Consider the following 13,167-nt stretch of genomic DNA (forward strand, 5'->3'; position numbering starts at 1 on the left):
GGATGTTCGATCGCCCCCCCCCAACCTTATCATTTGTCGGGCTCAAAACAAAGACAAGACCGGTGGACATCTCTGCCGTGAAACTAGAAGGTTTGTTTCTCATTGTCAAAGACTGGCGGCTAGTCGAAAGTGAGGGGGAAGAATATAGACGAAGGTGAGAAACAGATGACGTTATGGAAATAAATTCACGATGCTGCTCTAGTTGATGAAAATAAAAAAGTTAATTTCCGGTGCTAAAAGAAAACTGAGCACGGAAAAACTTGTAGCGCTGAGTGTAAGAAACAGTTCCTCCATCCGCAGTAACGAACACCCACTGGCCAATCAATCCTTACAACTCAAAAAAAGCATCAAAAATCAACATGGTCATAAATGTTCTCAACAATAATAAAAAAAACTTAGTCAATCATAGCGTTATTGGTATTGTAAATTTGTCCTATTAAGTGTTGATCTATGAGGAAAAACAACCACTTTAATGGGCTGTTCCTCATTTTAAGAGCCTTTTGTACTGGAGGGCAGCCATTCTACAAAGAGAGAGCAAGGGAGACAGCGAGAGACGATATAGAGAGACTGCAACACAAACAGCTCACTTGAGGCTGGTCATTTCACTGGATCCGGCGTGGCAGTGGTTTCATACTGGTTTCCACTGCCAGAGCCTGGTTTTAAAAGAAAAACTGTGTCTACAATAATTAAAAAAAAAAAAAAAAAAAAAAAAAAAAAAAAAAAACATTCTCCAGCCAAACTACTCCGTCTCTGGGTCACCAAGTCAGTCAGTCTACATGCACTAAATACCCATATTAAGCTCAATATTTGAATACAAACTCAATAAAATAATTATAATAATGTGTAATGAGTTCAAATGTGTTTGGAATAACGTGACAACAGAACAACCTGAGTTTATATGGAAAGTGGCATAGTCGGATTATTGATGGAAAGTACCTGCTCTGCCGTCCGTCCGTCTACGATCCTCTGACACTTTCTTGAATATGTCCCCATTTCAGTTCTAGCGCCAATCCAAATATCTCACTTTATTTAGCTCCCTCATCAAACTCATAATAAAAACACCATGGCGCCTGTTGTTTATCTGCCGAAACAACTGTATCCGTGTCAAATATATGCGCCCGAATTAGGGATGCAAATTTAATGGAATTTGCTTAATAGATAGTTATTAACCTTCAAAAACAATCGTAGATTAATTGACAACGTAGAAGCTAATGACATCACCAGGCGGTGGCACCATGGCGCGTGGGGACCTACGCCACGTTGTGTACTTCTGAGATTTTGTGACTTGCCATGACGAGCATTTCTCCTGATTTAATTTCAAAACTCGCTGAGCTGGTTCGCGCAAACAGGAATATTTTACGACCCATCTTTGTGCGAGTTCAACATTTTAACTTTTTTTCCGTCCTCCGTGACAGAATGAGCCAGATGTTACGCTGTAGATTAAATCTGGTGCAGATGTGGACAAGGACACGCTAATACAATTACATGACATTAATACAATTCTTATAGATAATAACAGACACAAAATGATTTATTTTAATATGTTTTATTGGAGTCATCACCATAGCAACATACTGCTTGTTTGGTTTTGCCGTCGTACCTCCCCCTCGCTCCTGTTTTTTCTTTCCCTCCCCCTGTACCGTTCAGAAAGTGCAGTTATCCTGTTCCCGTCGACCGTGTTCTCTCTGAACGCAGCATTAGTTGTTGAGCAACAACAAACACATAGTTTCCTCCTCGGCATCGAGAAGCTCCCGTTTTCTACGCGCAGCCATGTTTGTGGTTCATCTGCCTCCGTCTATGTCGACTGCTACTACTACGTCCTACTCCACCTTTAATCGACCGCCCCCTGCCCCTATTACTTCCTGGCTGAGTTTTTTTATTCTCCAAACACCCTGCACCCCAAAGACTCCCGTTGGTACAATTACAACAAGATCCCACACCGTTCAGTTCTTGTCGATAAGACAAAATATTAATCAAGCAATTAATCGATAGTCGATTAATTGCTAACATCTCTAGCTAGAATTGCTGGGTTTTGTGGCACATGTGCAGTTTGCGTACACCGATCATATCTGGGCTGAGGTTGTGGAAAAATCAGGGTTAGGGCTAGGCAGTATGGCCTAAAAGATTATATCGCCCTATAATTTGAAGCACAGACGGTAATGGTATATATCACGGTATAATCGCTTTTCTTGAATTTTAAATATAAATGCTTCTAACTTTTTGCCATCCTTCGCTTTTTTTATCTTAAAAAGTTGTAAATTTAATTAAATATTTCATTACTGGAAAAAAATCTAAATTCCACATCATTGTTTCAGTTAACCTAGAGTGCTAGCGAGACAGTATTAGCTTTGGTATGGGTTTCCTACTGCTACCGGTCTATCGAGAGCGTGGAAAATGAGTATTGAAACAGTTTCAAATATTCAGAATCGATATGTATGGAAAAATCTATATGAACAATAACCCTACTTTCGATCTGTGAGGGCTCTACCGGTCAGCGCGGTATAGTCAAGGGCAAATTCATACCGGTGTACTTTCTCAACGATTTATACCATCCACCCCTAATCAAGGTCTGTTAATCGCCTATCTCGAGTTTAACTTGATTAAGGTAATCCGGGAAAGGTGTTGACAGTATATTGTGTTGACAAATACTGCAACATGACAGATGCAAAATTCAGAATATTTCCTTAACTCGATTGGGATCAGCTTACTTAAGTGCTTGTAAACGCACTGATTGTTGACATTCGGGAAACAAAGACAAATGGTCTTTTTGTGAGACACCAGCTCAGTGAAACATATCTGTCTCTCCGTCTCCATCTGTGTCTCCCTCCCCACAGGCCATAATATCCCAGGAATGGGGATAGAAAATAACATCTCTATGGCAACTGCCAGTCCAGAGCTCAAATGACGAGCGGATAAAGGGGAACGGTCCTCATCCAGGTGTGAAAAACAGCAGTACACAGAGGGCAGAATAGAACCAACAACCCTTGCTCTGCAGAGTGAGCTACACAGGGAACAGAAGCCCTAACCCAAGCAATGTTAGTGCCTTGCTCTACATATTGAGCTACACAAGCACGAGAACATCCACAGGTTAGTTGGTAGTGGAGCAATCTTGTTTTTTGGCCTCAGTTCAAGCTTCAGTCACCGCAGATTAAAAACTCCGCCTCACTATTTATATATCACCGTCACACGCTAGTCACCGAGCGCTGTCCATTCACTGTCAAAGATACTGATGTAAAAAAGTGAAAATAAACAGGAAGAACAGTCTTATTGTACAAATGGAAGAGGGAGCAGCTGTAACTATGAAAGAGTGTGTGTTCGTGTGTCTCACACACACACACACACACACACACACACACACACACACACACACACACACACACACACACACACACACACACACACACACACACACACACACACACACACACACACACACACACACACACACTACTCCTCTTATCCAGATCCAAAGGTCAGCTCACCGCACCCAGTCTCAATCACCCGACCGCCAATACGAGACGAGAGAAAAGGTGGCTGATCCGTCCTGTCTGTCTGTGTACACGTCTGCATGTCTGTCTGCACATCCGCCGAGTCTGTATAACAACCACATTCCCCTCAGACTAATTTGTACATTTGTGCTTAGATGCCCTAGACTGGGAGAGTAACAAGTGAGCTGGGTGACCAAAATATGATGATATTTGACTGTATTTGTTTATATTCCCCAGATGAAAAAATAAATAAAAATGGCATTATTGCAAACAAACAAATTTTAGAGAATTCATACCTGTAAATCGACACACAACACACACACACACACACACACACACACACACACACACACACACACACACACACACACACACACACACACACACACACACACACACACACACACACACACACACACACACACACACACACACACACATCGGCTTCAATAGAAGAAACTCTAAATGGTCCGAGGAGTCGTTCTGGACACAAATGGAACAATGTGGTCTGAGTTTGGGAAAGGCAGCCCGAGCTGGAACCAAACTACAGACCGGACTCTCAGAACCGAAAGGCCTTGAGTCGCCGCTGCACTCCCAGACACTGGAACAGTAAATCAAAGCTCCACACCGCAGCCTTTCGCAAACCAGACTCTGCTGTAATTAGGAGTTGTGGTATGGAAAGGGAGGGAGGAGGACAGAAGTGATTTCTTTTCTTTCCAGTGGTGCATGGAGATCTCTCGATGAAGGAAGGGCTTTTAAAAACAGATTTCAGACACGTCACATCGAGACCAAGGAGGGGAGAGAGAAAGAATACTGTAGACAGAGAGATACAGTGTGGGAGACTAATACAGTAAGTATGCCAGGATTTTAACTGAACCTTTTCTCAGCATCACTTTACTAATGAAGACACACACACACACACACACACACACACACACACACACACACACACACACACACACACACACACACACACACACACACACACACACACACACACACACACACACACACACACACACACACACACACTTTAGAGTTTCAGCTCGCTGCACATTAAAGAGACTTGCAGAGTAGATCCTAGACCAGTGCTGTGGAGACATTTAGGAGCGATGACTTCAGTACTTACAACCACACAAATGGATCATCAGCGCATATTACACTGATGGATGTTGGTATTGTTGTGTTGTCTGAGTGTTCTTTCCACGATGACCATTAGAAGTTCTCGTCCGGTCTTCAAGGGAGAGAGACTTCTCCAGGTTTCTTTCTTTGTTGTTTTACCATTTAGAGGTTTTTGAGAGCTGTTAACTTTCCTGTCTGACGGCTCAGAGCTGAGGGACTCATCAAGTAATTCTGCTGTGGAGCCAGTATACGCACAACGAAGGACAACTTTCCAAACAAAAACACACAGAACCAGAAACAAAAACTCAAACAAACTCAACAAATCAACCAAAGTTTTGAGTTTTTGCGTTTTCACACAACGACGCAAAGAAAAATGTTAACCAGCTTTCCCATTCTTTTCTGGTTCAATTCTTTCCTGTGTCATCGTATTGGTACACTGACAATGTTCTCTAAAGTAAAGTAATTTTTTAATTCCTCGTGAACAATTCACTGTAACTCGATCCTGTGAAGCCCTTTGCAGGTCTGAGCGCAATGAAGGTCTATAGAAACGAAAACAACTTGACTGATCCTTTCATTTGTGCCAGAGCCTCTTCTTCCTCAGAGATCCATTCAAGTCAAGTAGGGTGAGTTCATATTATCATAGAGACGCACTGAAACAGATGCTAATAACAACCAATACCACAATAAAACAGTGTTTTGTGGAAGAGAATAGCCCACAATACAAAAACAACACCCAATAACACACTTCCACAAGCCAAAGATCACACACTGAGCCCAGCCGGCTGCACAGGATGGAATCTGGCGTCAGCCACGCTGAACACACACACGCAAGGAGCTTCCTCAACGCCCAGGAACTGGAGGTCAGATGAGGCTGCGGCGGTGTATTAATCCAGCGACTAATCTGCAGTGTGTCGCGCTGGACAGCTTGTTATCTGGGCTTGCACAGAGAGCTTAGCTTAGCATCCACCCGCCAGAGAGCGCACCTGAAGACACCTGTTAGCAGAGACACCGCTTGCACACCAACCAGCATGGTAGCTTAAAAACAGAGGGAAACTGCCTCGATGTTCTTGCCCTGGTGTGTGTGGAACGTGGTTGGATGCAGAGACATTTGATTGACTGTATATTCAACATGGTATAGCATGTAGTACACACACACACACACACACACACACACACACACACACACACACACACACACACACACACAACTTGAATACAATTCTGAAAACAGGGTCTTTCAAGAGGTTCGAGGGGGTCATCATTATTTAATTTACAAGACGTTAGCATCGTGAGAGAATATACAATAACGACTGATTTGATCCTAGTTTCATTTTAATCTCCTTAACTATAGTATATACACAAAAATCATATCTAACAATCAAGATTTTCTGACAAAACCTTATGAAATGGAGTCTGTAGGGTAATGTGGATGAAATTGTGGGTGCTTGATATGAAACCCTTGAGGAGCACTAAAAGATAATGTATGATAGGACTGCCCCAGTCTAGTGTAGGACACATGTGCTTAACGTGTACGTGTTCACATGTGGGTGGATGTTGACCTTATGTGTGAGGGCAAAGTGCATGTACTTTCGTTTTGAAAGAAAGAAAAACTGCACAGCAAGTCATCTCTGCAGCTTTCCATGAGATATCAGAAACTGTACCGGTACCTGGGACAGAGTGTGAAGCATAACTAGGCTCTAATGTGGTGTACTGAGGCTATACCCTGGCACTATGATGTGTGTGTGTGTGTGTGTGTGTGTGTGTGTGTGTGTGTGTGTGTGTGTAGGGGCTGGGGGGAAATAGGTCAAAATCTGGGGGGTGAATCTGATGATGCTGTGCATTAAAACGTCAGTTAAGAACGTGAATAATGAAAAGGGACACCTGACCCAATTTCACTCCGACGCACTTGTTTCCCGTTCAATCCCACAAACAAGAGGAGGGAGAAAATACGTCTCACCCATTTTTTTCCACATTTCCAAAATGCCTCAAACAGCTTTGTTTGAGGGGGCACGCGGTGGAGGATGCAAACACAATAAAACAAATCAAACACAAAGCCTCCGAGTTTTGCACGAAGCGGCACCGTTGCCTGAGGACTCAGTGAGGAGCGAGAGGAAAACGCCACTGAAATATGACACTGTCTCTGCAGGCTGAGAGTGTACATCCACAGCGATGTGACATATCAATCTGAGGAGGGAGTGATGGGGGAATCGATAGCAACGCTGTGCTTCTGCTCCTGGCGAGCACCGGTTCTCCCTCTCTGCGGCATGTGGGGCTTGGATGTACGACAGGATCCTCGGGAACGTCTTCCCGAAGCTGTCGACCACGTTGACAAAACGAGGGTCTGCAGAGTAAAACGTAATAGTCTTCGGGGAACTTGTTGTTTTTTTAGAAATTTGAACAGATTTTACAGGTAAGTATAAAGTGAGTTGGGTTCAATTAGAACAAGTAAGAGTTGCAGGTAGTCATAGAAATTGTTGGATCAACTAAAAAAAAAAAAAAAAATGCTGAAATTTGTAGAAAAGACAAATCTATGTCTCTTAGGTGTTCTCAACTTGAAATTGATGAATTAAGACGCGCAGTCTAAATTGGGGAAACTTCAACTATATACCTGTTTAACAAATAAAAATGGTTTATTATGTTGGTGGTGACTCCAATAACACCAATCCACTGGCTGGTTTAGAGTTTGGGATCACAAATGTTGACCCTCATATAGAATAACTTGACTTATTGCGACAAAAGGGAAAATATGGACGACGCTAAAATGAAGATCCACACAAATTCAAAATGACTATTTGGCCGAATTCAAATGAAGTTAAGAGCTTCGAGGGACCTGCAGACACAGTGGCACAGCCAGCCCGGTGCCCCACTCCACACCCGAGCCTCCTCCTTCCAGCCTGGGAACTGAACTCAACCTGCAGCCCCGGCTCTGCCGCACTTCACTTTCCACCCAAATCTGCGAACTCAACTCCCCAGCGGCGTGCAATTCCACATATTTCTCAAGGAGAGACTCCAGCCAGACCCTCCACGCACACGCACACATCATCCACGGAGTCCGGGGCTCTGGGCTCCCACTCGGCGCCACTCACCCTCGGACAGCTCCAGCTCCAGCTCGGCCAGCCGGGCGCGCACCTCCAGGGGCAGCGGAGCGGGAGGATCCCGGTCCGTCATGCCTCCTTCCATACGTCCTTCGGGGCTTGTTGTTATTCCTTCCTTCCTTCCTTCCTCTTTCCCAGACCTCTCTCTCTCTCTCTCTCCGTCCCCAGAGGACAAAGTGAAGGAGGAGGAGTGGAAAGTGACAGATCGGAGAGTGCGGATCCTACTCCTCTTCCATACTTGTTTTCCTCTCTCGCTGTGGGGGGGGAGTGAAAAAAGAGAAGAATCGCTGCCGCGGCGTTTCCCTCCTGCTCGGTTTGAAAGACTGGGACGACACGCTCTCTCTCTCTCTCCCTCCCTCCCTCCCTCCCTTCCTTCCTTCCTTCCCTCCCTCGCACACACACACACACGGGCGCGCTGGGCGACTCCGTCCGCTAGCGGGCGCCAAAGGACGCCTTCTCCCGTTAGTTGGAAACTTGTATTTCTCAAGTGACCTCGTCGCTCTCCATGTCAACAACGTCATCCGGAGACATTTTAAGTCGCCGGCGCCTCTCGTGAACGTTTTCGGGAGGTTGACGTGAAGACGGGGCCCCGGCTCGAGCCGCTGAGGTGGGCTGAGGTCCGCTTGAGTGACACACTGTGAAATGCTAATTGCTCATGCTAATTGCTAAATGCAAATTGTCATTCGCTATTTGCTGATTGCCGCCGCTCGCTAGCTCGTTGGTACAAGTTAATGAATAGAAATTAGTTTTTTGTTTTTTTAGACTTATTCCTTTTTAGACTTTTAGTCTTTTTACTTGTTCCGACCGTGTTGCCCCCCCCACGCTCAGCCTCGGTACCGGAACCTGCTTCTGGAAGCTTCTGCGCCGTCAAGCTGGTCAAAAGGCGCCTGTCTAAGCCCCGCCCACACAGGATGACACAATATGATTGGTTAATACGTTGCAATCGTTGACGCATTTGACCAATTGGGTCTCAGGACCCAAAGGGCTGCGTCGGGAAAGCGCAACGCTCCGCAACGGACGACGTTCTACGGAGGCTGACGAGGGACAGCGAGTGGAAAAAAATGTAATCGTAAGAAAAAAGTGGCGATAAATTAAAAATGTAATGTGGATATAAAGTCACTTTAACTATGATTTAATGTCGGATTTAGTATTAATTTGACATTCAACTTGAACCTAAACGTATTACTTCAAAAATGCAGGATATACGATCATCCTAAACGTGGATAAGAAAGTCAACGTTATGAGATGGAAAACAAAAGGTGAAATGAAAGTCACAAATTATTTGGGGAAAATTTTTTCAAAGAAATAAGATATAAAACTGTCACCCACGCCGATGGCCAAATGTCCATATTCTGGAAACGGAAATATGTAGCTATGTAGGTATGCATTGTTATTTTTAGCTATTTTTTAACTACACGGGTGAGAAGAGGAATATGTCGAAATAACAAGATTAAAACCGTAGTTCATTTTGAGAATGGAGACGTTTTGAAACGTTTTTGAACTAAAGTTTAAAAAAATCATGTTAAACACAAATTATCAAGATTAAATAAATCTAAGTATAGAAATAAGTATAGTATTTTAACCAGATTCTAAAAATAGTATACCTTCATGTTATTCCCATAATTTTGATGATAATCTTGCTGTACAACTTCATCATTAATGCCAAAATTATTATTATTATTATTATTATTATTATTATTATTATTATTATTTATTCTCTAAATGAACCATGACATTAATGTCAACATTTGTTGACAGAGTTTAATCTCATAATTTCACAAACTAATATATATAATTATTATTTTATTTTTTTTCTTGATGGCCATCATACTCTTCCAAAATACACAAATCACATTTACTTGTATTCCAATAACACTTTTCACACAAAAAAAAATAATAATTGACTTATTTGCCTGTTTGTTGGTTTGGTGACCAGTTTGTACCAATTAAGGATCCACACTGGTGCAGCCCCCTGTAGCAGCGCACACCTGCGTTTGTTTCTGTCTCCGGTCGTTTTAACAATAAAGTTCCAAGTGAAAAGACAAAACACGAGGAGTTGGAACAATAAAATTAATGCAATTTGGGGCCTTTTGTTGCTGAATGTACCAGACGCTCTAATCACCCTGTATTCAACATTATTGGGCTTTCAACCATTTCATCCGTATTCACAACCATCACCTCCATCTCCGGTCCCGTCCGCAGCATGGTGGTCATTACTCTTCCGGGGCCGGCCCCGGTCGCCTTATTTCCCTAATGCATCCCCGTGGGGGGGATGTCCCGTCTATCCATCAGCCGAAGTACAGAACCAGCCGGCAGCTCGGGGCATTCAGATGATTAGTGTTGAGACGGTGAGACAGCCGTGCCAGAAACTTTGCAAACCCGTAAAAAAATTTTTTAGGGATGTGCCAATCATGAAATTCTGGGCCGATACCAATGTTTAAAAAAAAAGATTTGGCCCACAGCCCATGCCGATATTTTTCGAGTTCCAATCAACGCAGCATAACTTCCTGCTTGGAGCGCTGCATGGAGCCGTGTCTGTGTCTTTTAATATCGATCCATGGCATGGATCGATATTAGATATTAGATGGCATCGCTCTCTTACCGATAACAAAAATAAAAATAAAAAATATACTTTGACGGCAACTTCAACTATACCTTCCTTATTACGATACTATACTCTGCTTTTACTAACTACACCCGGGTGGCCCGCCCAAGTAAAGTCTATGTGTGGGGAAACACTGATAACCTGCCACTGCCATTGGAGAATGTCGTCTTATTTGCCGATAGGTCGACGGCAGTCAACGGGAGAATTTCTGCCGATACCCATGTACGGCCGATAAATCGGTTCATCCCGACGGAAAATGGACAAAGAAACTCCAATTAAGCAGAAAACTGATCCCATTTATTTATTGGTCAAAACGATACATTGCGTGTCTGTTTGTGAACCTTTGCTTTCTGTAACTGGTGTGAACGGCCTTGAGCAGCGATGACCTCAACCAACAGTCCTGGACGGTTTGGAGACATTTTCGTCGACTAATTCAACTCTGTGGTGTTGGCGATGAGCTCCTCGCTCCTGCGACAACTGTTCTCCTGGACTAAAGTCTGGACTCGGCCATGCCAAAAATAACAGCGTGCCGAGAAGCCACCTGAACGTTCAAAAGTATGGTGTGGCAGGTCCGCCTGCCACACCCCACCCGAGGGCTGTTTTCAGGGCCCTCCGACACAGAGACACAGACCGTCTTGCCAACACATTTTACTGGAGAGAGTGGACAAATGGAACCAGCCGGGAGCAGATGGACACATGTCAAGGCAGAGGCCTCCCCTTTGTGTGGGAGCTTTCCATTTATGAGTTTTCATTAATTTTGTTACAAAAATGGTTGGCAGCACATTCTCAAAACAAGCAGCCTCAGATTGTTTCTTAGTCAGGATGGTGATCCCCCTTCACTGCCCTGTATGATGGGGGGAAAAATAAGGGGAAAAGGGGATGGGTAGATTTCAAGCTTGTTATGCAAATAAGTAATTGGGCTTGTTAACACATCAACTAACATTTGTTAGAAAATGTTATCAACTTTAATTGACTGAATTTATTAAGTAATTGGGCTTATTAACACTTGAATACTGTGTCATATATTTTTAACTCACTTATAATGGGGACAGCGTTGCACTCAGTGGGAGCAGTGATGCTTCGCTTTGGACGGAAGGATGGCTGGCAGGTCAGAAGTTAGTTTGGTGGTTGAGATGCGAAGGACATCACAGAGATGGCTGTCACTCATTTTGGTTCTCAACCCACTTTTGTTCAGAGTTAACAGAGAATATGTTTGCTCTCAGATGTATGTTGAGCCGAACAGACTCATCATTCTTTTTGCGTGGCGTCTCATCAGCGGAAACTTGGCCTTTTCCAAGCTCCGGTAGAAGTCGGGTAGGGAGAGAAGCTCACATTGATGTATCCTCTTCAGAGGATAATCACACTGCGTTACGATAAGTTCTAATTGCTCCTCCACTATTTCTGCATCCATCAGGAATTGAGTCGAGAACAGCTTGATTTCTTTCTCAATGATAGAAAAATCTTGGCAGCGCTGACTGAATTCTGTCATGAGAGATCTCTGCAGCACAGAGCCGCGACTAAGCCAGCGCACATCAGAATAGTAACGTAGGTCCCTGTTTTTAGTATCGACATCAGATAGGAAAGCTTGAAATTCTCTGTGGTAGAGCCCTCGTGCTCGAATTATGTTGACAGTTTTCACAACAGTGTTCATCACATCACCAAGCTTGACTGTCTTGGCACAGAGGGCTTCTTGGTGGATGACACAGTGCATTTTAACCGCCTCAACTTCATTTTCTCCTTCTTGCACCTTGGCGCACACCATAGAGGCCATTCCTTTGTGCTCGCCTGTCATTGCTGGAGCCCCATCCATTGTACTGTAACTCCACACAGCTTGTCCCATTCAAGTCCCATCTTGTCAATTGCATCAGACACGCTTCAAAAATGTCCTTACCCGGGCCCTTTAGACTCCTAAGATCAAGCAGCTCTTCCGTAATGCGAAAGTTATCGTCAAATCCCGCAAAAACAATTAACAGCTTGTGGTGTCTGTGCCATCTGAGCTCTCATCACATGCAATCCAGTAAAAATCAAAAGCACAAGCTTTATATGACACTTGATGTTTTAAGTTAGCTGACAAGTCTTTGATTCGACGCACAACTGTGTTTCTGGACATGCTAACGTTGTTGAATTCTCGTTCTTCGATTGCTCTTGTTCTGTGGAGAAGCTGCCTCGTTCAAGACAGTAGCTCCACCTAGTGTGAAAACTAAGAAGTACAATACAGTCAAGCACAAGTTTCATGTGTGGGCCATATTCCATTATGGACCACGGGCCGCAGTTGGCCTGCGGGCCGTAGTTGGACACCCCTGCCTTAAACAAACAAAAATGTCCAACAATACAGAAACACTCCCCTTTCCCAGGGACCTGGTTCCCCGGAACCGCACGTTCTGTGGGCGACCCTCCCACAGGGTGACGACAGTCTCCCCTCCTCCCTTCCTGAGCGTGGGGCTTCGAGCTGCAGTGCTGGCTGATGGCGGTGTAAGAAGGCTTGGCTGTGGTGGTGGCTGCTTGGAGGGGTGGCCTGGCTGCTGGGCTGCTGGATGGTCCTGGCGGTAGCTGCTGGGCGGAGCAGCTAGCTGCAAGTGGTTACCCGTGGTGATTGCTGTGGCTGCTTCTCCCCCAGTCCTCCGCCGGACACCCTGGGTGCTGCTGCTGCCAGTCAGCAAAGGGCTGTTGCTGTGGCCGCCCGTTGACCTGTTGGTGGCTCCAATGCGTCTTTGGACGGCCCTTCTGTCTCTCTTCCCTGTGCCGGAAAGTCCCTGTTCAGGCACCATTGTGCCAGTTCCACAATGCGTGTATCAAAATCGCAAGTAATTCCGACTGAACTACTGCCTCAGAGCTTGAGCCTCGGAAATGATCACGT

The 13,167-nt window shown here is 44.5% G+C and overlaps 1 protein-coding gene across 2 annotated transcripts in view; it reads right to left on the reverse strand.

The window, feature by feature from the left end:
* LOC307238511 (disco-interacting protein 2 homolog C) overlaps nt 1-7,987 on the reverse strand; it is a 153,026-nt gene extending 145,039 nt beyond the window's left edge. For both annotated transcript variants that reach the window (XM_080011517.1, XM_080011516.1), the window contains exon 1: nt 7,697-7,987. In XM_080011517.1, the coding sequence (XP_079867643.1) occupies nt 7,697-7,790 (94 nt within the window). In that variant the 5' untranslated portion in view covers nt 7,791-7,987. The remainder of the gene's footprint in view (nt 1-7,696) is intronic.
* Between the last annotated feature and the right edge of the window lie 5,180 nt (nt 7,988-13,167).

This window comes from Zeus faber (genome assembly GCF_960531495.2).
Source record: "Zeus faber genome assembly, chromosome: 12".
Taxonomy (NCBI): Eukaryota; Metazoa; Chordata; class Actinopteri; order Zeiformes; family Zeidae; genus Zeus; species Zeus faber.